General features: G+C 27.8%; 1 protein-coding gene across 2 annotated transcripts; it reads right to left on the bottom strand.

Moving 5' to 3' along the window:
• On the bottom strand, nucleotides 1-6,302 carry LOC112680367. 2 transcript variants are annotated; one of them, XM_025550446.1, is made up of 4 exons: nucleotides 6,186-6,302; nucleotides 462-600; nucleotides 309-402; nucleotides 1-199 (listed from the first exon to the last, which is right to left on the bottom strand). In XM_025550446.1, exons 1-4 carry the CDS (start codon nucleotides 6,194-6,196, stop codon nucleotides 132-134), a joined length of 312 nt encoding a protein of 103 aa, XP_025406231.1. In that variant the 5' UTR covers nucleotides 6,197-6,302; the 3' UTR covers nucleotides 1-131. The 2 variants fall into 2 exon arrangements, with proteins under 2 accessions (XP_025406231.1, XP_025406232.1); XM_025550447.1 differs by having other exon boundaries at nucleotides 1-196.
• Nucleotides 6,303-7,275: the final 973 nt, after the last annotated feature.

The raw sequence follows: 7,275 nt of genomic DNA, 5'->3' as shown, positions 1-7,275 counted from the left end.
AATATTTATTAGTCGCACGTAGCCAAGTCCGGTGAGTATGATGGTTGTGGAACTACTTGAGTCTGAATTTTCGTTAAAAACTGACAAATGAGCAATGAGCTGTAAGCCAGAGTGTTATCGTGATGCAACATCTAAGAACAACTTTTCCAACTTTCTGGCCTTTTTTTCCTAACACTTTCACGTAATCTTCTCATGACTTCTAAATAAAAATGCTGATTTACTGTTTGTCTTTGAGACACCCATTCGCGATAAACTATACCATGAAAATCAAAAAATGTGATTAACATGGCTTTCACATTTGATTTTACCTGTCTTGCTTTTTTTTGGTCTAGAATTTGCTAACTTCCACTGTGATGATTGATGCTTGATTTCAATCATACCCGTAAATCTAAGTTTCTTCACCTGAAAAAATATTTTTTAAAAAGTCTAAATCAATTTCTGCTCTTTCAAAAAGTTCTTGCACGATAGTCTTTCAGTTTTGTTTCTGTTAATCGGATAAGAGGCGAGGAAAAAATTTGACAGCGATTCAGTTCATACCCAATTCTTTGGTTAGTGTTTCTTGGCACGAACCATAAGATATTCCGACGTCTTCTGCAACTTCTTTAATAGTTAATCGACGATTATTTCGAATAATTTCACCAACACGAGCAACAGTTTCATTTGTTTTACTGGTCGAGGGTCTACCAAGTTGTTCGTTATCCTTACGGATATTCTACCTTCCTTAAACTGTTTAAACCACTTAAAAAATGTTGTCCGAGACAGGGCATCATCTCCAAAAGTTTCACTAGAACTTTTCCCAAATTTAAAACAAAATTTCACGCACACACGTTGTTCTTCTATTCCTTCCATTACGAAATTCGCCACTGAAATATGCTTTCTTAAAAGTACCATAAAATAAAAAAATATATTGTTATCGACAAGGGCGTAATTTTGGAGGGGGGCAGACTATGACAAATGCCCCACTCTAAGAAATTTGAAAATGCCGGCAATTCTTTGTCCGATGATCAAATGCTAAAATTAGTAAATAGTAAATTTTTATTTACTATTTTGTACTCAGAAATCAGATAATATTCTCTTTTGAATACACATTCAAGGTTTATTAAAAATTGGGAAACACTGGCTCCTCCCCGGTTTATGTCAATCGTTATTACGCGAATCTTAAAATCTTTATTTTTGGTATATTATTTATTTCTATATATGTGATTTTTATAAAACAGTTTTCGTGATATCGATACCATAAAAATTGAGCTTATAATCTATAAAAAACCGTTAAAATCGTTCCTTTTAACCTCAAACTACAGTACCTATATTATATTTGAGATACAAGTTTATATTTTTATAAATAAGTTCTGTAAAATATTAAGAAGACTGTCATACTAGCATGTGTTGTCTCCATCTGACATACGTACAACACAGCAAATTTGCATTCAATGATTCAAATGTAGTGATGTTAGCTTTAATATTAGTGTAAACTGACCTATAGTCGAACTTTAGGGGAAGAACATTATCTATGTTTTATTGATTGGTTTTTTCTGATATTTTAATTTTTAAGCGTGTTATGAGTATGTAATATATATATATATATATAATTATATATATATATTAAAAAAACATAACTCACTAAAAAATTAAAATATCGAAAAAAACCGACCTTTTACTTATAAAGGGAATTACTTTATCTTTTTCTAATTCATTTACTTCATTCTAAACTAAATCAAATTTTTGCCTGTATTCATTTAATTGTTTCTTAAATGTATTAATTGTTTGAGTAAAATATGAAATATGAAATACTTTGTTTTGCAATATATCAAAAAGGTACCTTGCTTAAGGGTAATATTTTACCAAAAATAATTAAATTGAAATTAAAATCAAAATCTTCTAAAGTTAAACAAAACCTTCTAGCATATGTTAATGATTCAGTGTCCCATTTATCAGCATTCTCTAAAATAATCTGCATTGTTTTATTTCTTTTTATGTTCAACTACAGTATTAATTAGTTTACTATTATAGTTCCATCTTGTCGGAGTAATAGTTGGAAACCGTTTTTTAAGGGGCCTCGCTACTGCTATTATTTAAGGGGCAACATATAGGCAATTTCTAATCTCGTCGTAGCCGTCCTGGGATATTTGTGTTAGTTGTAAATAATTTTTAGTGTGAGTACAATTCAATGGGGGTACCGCTCTCCTTTCCATACCATCAGGAAGTCACTAGTCGTAATCATATTATTATAATCGGTGTCCCGTACTCGCGTGTTGAATGGCTTCAGAGAATTCGGTTCATTAGTTTTAACTTATTATGCTATAAATTGAGAAAAATAATAATATAGTCCGCAGTGTAAAATAATTTGTATAGTCATTATTGGTATAGATTATCTGGACCGTACAAATCTGGATATATATATCTGCATATCCACATTTATTTTGTCCCTGTTACCTACTTGAAGTGGTTTTGCGTAACAAGCCAAGGGATATTTTCGATTTGCTAAGTGTAGCGACGAGTGCCAATACATGCGTAATCGTATCCAGATTCATACGGTTCAGATAATGTACTTTCCAAATATGTACAGTTTAGATTTATGCGGTCCAGAATTCTAAATTCTAAGTTTATACGTGGACCCATAATATATAATATAAAAAAACAGGAAGAGTTTTAGATTATTATTATTTTTTTTTGCCAGATAATATAGATAGGTATATTGTGTATATTTTGTTGAATAGTTCAAGTATTATTGCATTAGTATAATATAGTTTAGGAGTTTAGGACATAGGTAGTTTAACATCAACTATTGTCATTATAATGTAGTATTATTAGTCATAGAAACAGTATACATAATAAATAAACAATCAGGGAGGGTAATAATTACGAAATTTTCTGTTAGTGCAGTTCATACAATAAATTGTTGATTAATACAATTACGTACTTATTTTTTAATTATTATAATATTGTGATAAAATAGTATTATTTAGGTAAAATTAAAATCATATGACATAATTTGTATAGTAAATAATAGCTTATATTATATTCATACGGGTATAGTGTAGCCTATTTTTTTTCTTCATTTTTGCTTCCAAAATATAAGTAGGGTTTCTTATTTGCATACTTCTGGAATGTCTGGGATCAACCAATTCAGGAAGAAGACAATTGAAGAAAAACATTTCTAGTTTTGGAAACATTTTGTTACCCCAAAATATATCATCTCGTTCAATTGTTTCATACTTTACACCTTTATTTGTCCAATATGCTATTATACTAAATCTTCTTCCAGTGACGTGTAGTTATCCTTGAACTTGGTAGTAATATTTATGGTTGGTATTAATTCCTATAATATCTTTGTTTTTATCAATTTTCCATAGGGTAATTTTATTTATTAATTTTAGGGAAATATAAGTAATTGCTAACATTATTATAGGACACCACGAAATAACGTATCCAATTATATTACACTGTTTAGGTTTATTTAGCTAGACTCGGTACGATAGCGGTACGGGGGGGCTCTCGCACGCACTCGCACGCACATGTCATCAGGTAATATCGTGTTCGCAAAAAAATGTTTATTTTTCATTCCAACATACGTTTCTAATTCCAACGCTATGTGTCGACAATTATCACGATTTTCATTCTGAAAAAATATTTGGATGCTCCGTAATATGTACGAGGGATCGATCGAGGCACATTTTAAAAATTGTATTTAGTTAATTAAATATTTAAGTTTGAAATTTTGTATTTTTTTTGTATTTACAACAATATTTATTGCAATTCAAACTACAAAAATTAAGAATGTGGCTCGATCGTTCCCTTGTACATATTACGGAGCATCCGAATATTTTTTCAGAATAAAAATCGTGATAATTTTCGACACGTAGCGTTGGAATTAGAAACAGTAGTTTTTGTTAAAAAAAGACGTGGTGGTGAGGCCCCTTAACTATTAAATCTAATTCATTTATTCTTTTTGTACTATTAGCGAAAAAACAGCAAATTCGTTTAGATTGGTAAAAAATATTTTACATTCTTTTATATGAGATACTGACTGTTTAAGAACTAAATCAAGTTTATGTGCATAGCAATAGATATATGTGGCATATTTATATTTATGTCTTATCAAAGTCTGCAAATCATAATGAAAACCAGACATAACAGCTGCTCCATCATATGTTTGAGCAACTAATTTATTCTCATCACATATATACTCTGGGAGTATTGAAAAAAAATGATTTGCTAAAGATTTAGCGGACCTATCTGCACTAACATCACAAAATCCAATAAATCTCTCTTAAACACCATTATCATTAACATATCTAAATACTGTTGTGGGTTGTGATTTTTTAGTTATATCAGTTGTTTCATCAGTAATTATTGCTAAAAACTCAGCATGTTTAATTTCATTTTTCATTTTGTTAATTATAACATTTTTAATGGAATTTATCAAATAATTTTGTATGTCATTAGAAAGGCCTATAAAAACAGTAGAATTTGAAATATGAAATTTTAATTTATCATCAACAGAAGAGAGCAAGTTAAATGTTTCGAAAAAATTACCTTTATTTAAGAAATTTGATTTTTCATCGTAACCTCTAAAAGCTAATTCTTGTTTAGCGAGAAAACAAGTGTTATCAATTAATTTACTTACAATGTACCTATTATTATCTACTTTTTCATTATATTTACTTATGTTTTTTTTTAAATTTCACTTGAAAAATATCTATTCACTTTATGCCGCAGTTACACTGCTTATATGCAAGCCACGCTACTGCCTTGTAGTTTTAATAAAAATAAATTGTTTTAATAATATCTGTAAATGCTTGATTAAGATACGATGAGCGTTGAAATATGCGATAAATACGAATAATTCGTAATTATTACTTAATTTAAAACTTTCGACTGTCTTAAAAATGTAAATTTTTGAACATATCAAAAAACAAAAAAAAGATCAAAGTTGCTCAAAAAAAAAAATAGAGCAATCCAATTCCAGTGTCAAAAATGGGGGTTCCTATTTAAGAAATTTTTATTTTACTGTGCATGCGCAGGTATAAAAGAGTTAAAAATTAGAATTTAATTTATCAAAAACATGTATTAAATAATAAAACTGTAAAAAAAAACCAAATCAAATTCAAGGTCATGCGTTCGAAATATTTCCTGTTACCTTTAAAATTGAACACACGGTATAGGTAACCATAATTTTTTAAATATTATGATGTTGGCAAATTTAAACAGTTGTCTCACCCTTTCAAAAGTTGAAATGACACCCCTGGTTATCGATTTCAAACCAACGCTCAAATACTCGTTAGAAGTTACTTTATAGAATGACATTATCGGGGTTTCGTTATCTTGATTAATATAAGTATCAGGGACTGGAACCAATAGGTTTTTTAAAAGAGTACGGGTTCTATAACTGGTTAATTTCGGTTGATTCTGATTATTAGAGATTTATTAAAAAATAATATGAAATTATTTATTTATTCTTGTTTAAATTGTAATTGTTTCATTTCATGGATATAGAAGGTATTATGAATAGTTAAAAAAAATAATTACAAATATATTAAATATATATATTATATCAGCCTATTATATTTCTTTGAGTTAAGTTAAGTTATTTTATTCCAACTCATAGAAAGAATTTGTAAAATATTTTGTAATATTGTGAAATATTATGATTTGATGAAATAAATATCTTCAATTTAAAATTTAATTTTAATTAGGAATCAAAGTTAATAATGGCTACTATTGTGTCTATAAATTTGTTTAAACATTAATTTTATTTAGTACTTAGTAGACAAGATAGATGATATACTCATTGTAAATTGTAATATATTAATAAACACACAAAAATAATAATAATAATAATATTATAAATTTACTTATTATATGCATTACACTATTACAGTTTACAACACAAAATAGTAAAAACATAAAAAGATTTGACTTTTGTTTTTCCGAACCCACAAATGGACAAACAAAATAGTCATTACCATAGTTTTACTAGTCTAAATATTTGATTTAAATTAACCCTGTTATAATTAAGGTTACGGTTACGGTTACGGTTTTTCATTTTTGGAAATAAAGGTTCCGGTTTCAGTTACGGTTCCTAAATTTTAGAGTTTAGCCGGTACCAGTATCGGTTCTTTTCGGTTACAGTTCTGGTCCCTGATAAATATTATTAACACAATCTAGGTATTTTTTGATCAAACCTCGTATACATTCCAAAGAAGTGGATAGTGTTCGTAATTTTTTAGAAAGTCACTGATATTTTGCCTATTCCACTTAATTATTTAAACACAAAGAAAATACTTTAACACTTTAAAAATTCAAAAATCCTAAATAATTTTAATATCTTAAATATGCAAACAGATTTTAAAAATAATATTTTATATTGAGACTTGTTTTAATTACAAATTTAATTAATAAGTATATTACATTAGTTAGATTTTAATTAAATTAAATAGTTTATATTAAATTATTTTTTATTAAAGTATTGACACACATTTTTAATCCGACTGTAGCAATAATAATAAGCAAACAATAGCTTCACCAAAACATCCGGCATCTCCCATGCGCACGCCTATGTACTCTAGTAATATCAATTCAGTTCATTCTTTTCAAGCATATCCTTATTGGATGAGCATGCAACTTGTTTATTTTTAGTTTATTTTTTATCTAACTTATACTTTGTTGTTGTTTAAAAATAAATAGGTATATATTATAATTATTAAGATATATAATACCAAGGTCAGATCTTCTAAGACCTCATAAATAAAAAAATATGCTATAACACAATAATTAAAATAATAATAATATAAATAATCATAAAAAAAAAATTGAAATATAAAAAAAATATTGTATGAATTAAATTTAATAATAACAATCGTTATATTTATTGGGCATTGGGCAAAAATCCAACGGTAAAAATAGTACTTCCGCGTCAAACAGATTGTGCAACGACGACTCTGCAATGCTAAGGTTCAAGGTTTTCAAATTTTTTCATCGATTTTATCACCGATATCTAAAGTTGGACAAAAACTAATAAAAATTATGAATAAAAATGAAGTCATGAATAACTTATTATTTTGTGATTAAAAATTAATTTTTTATTTTCTATAGTTTTAACTGTGAATAAAAAGTAAAAATTATTCTGAACAGTTTAACTTATGAATAAATAAATAAAATATATTGAGAATAATATTCAGTGTGAGTAAATAACATGTTGATACCGAGTGCTATACCATTTAGATTAGCCCATTATCTATAATATAGACCAGGGGTGGCCAACCCAAATGACCT

This window comes from Sipha flava, unplaced genomic scaffold (genome assembly GCF_003268045.1).
Source record: "Sipha flava isolate LNK unplaced genomic scaffold, YSA_version1 176_pilon_pilon, whole genome shotgun sequence".
Taxonomy (NCBI): domain Eukaryota; kingdom Metazoa; phylum Arthropoda; class Insecta; order Hemiptera; family Aphididae; genus Sipha; species Sipha flava.
This window is presented reverse-complemented; position numbering and strand designations above follow the sequence as displayed.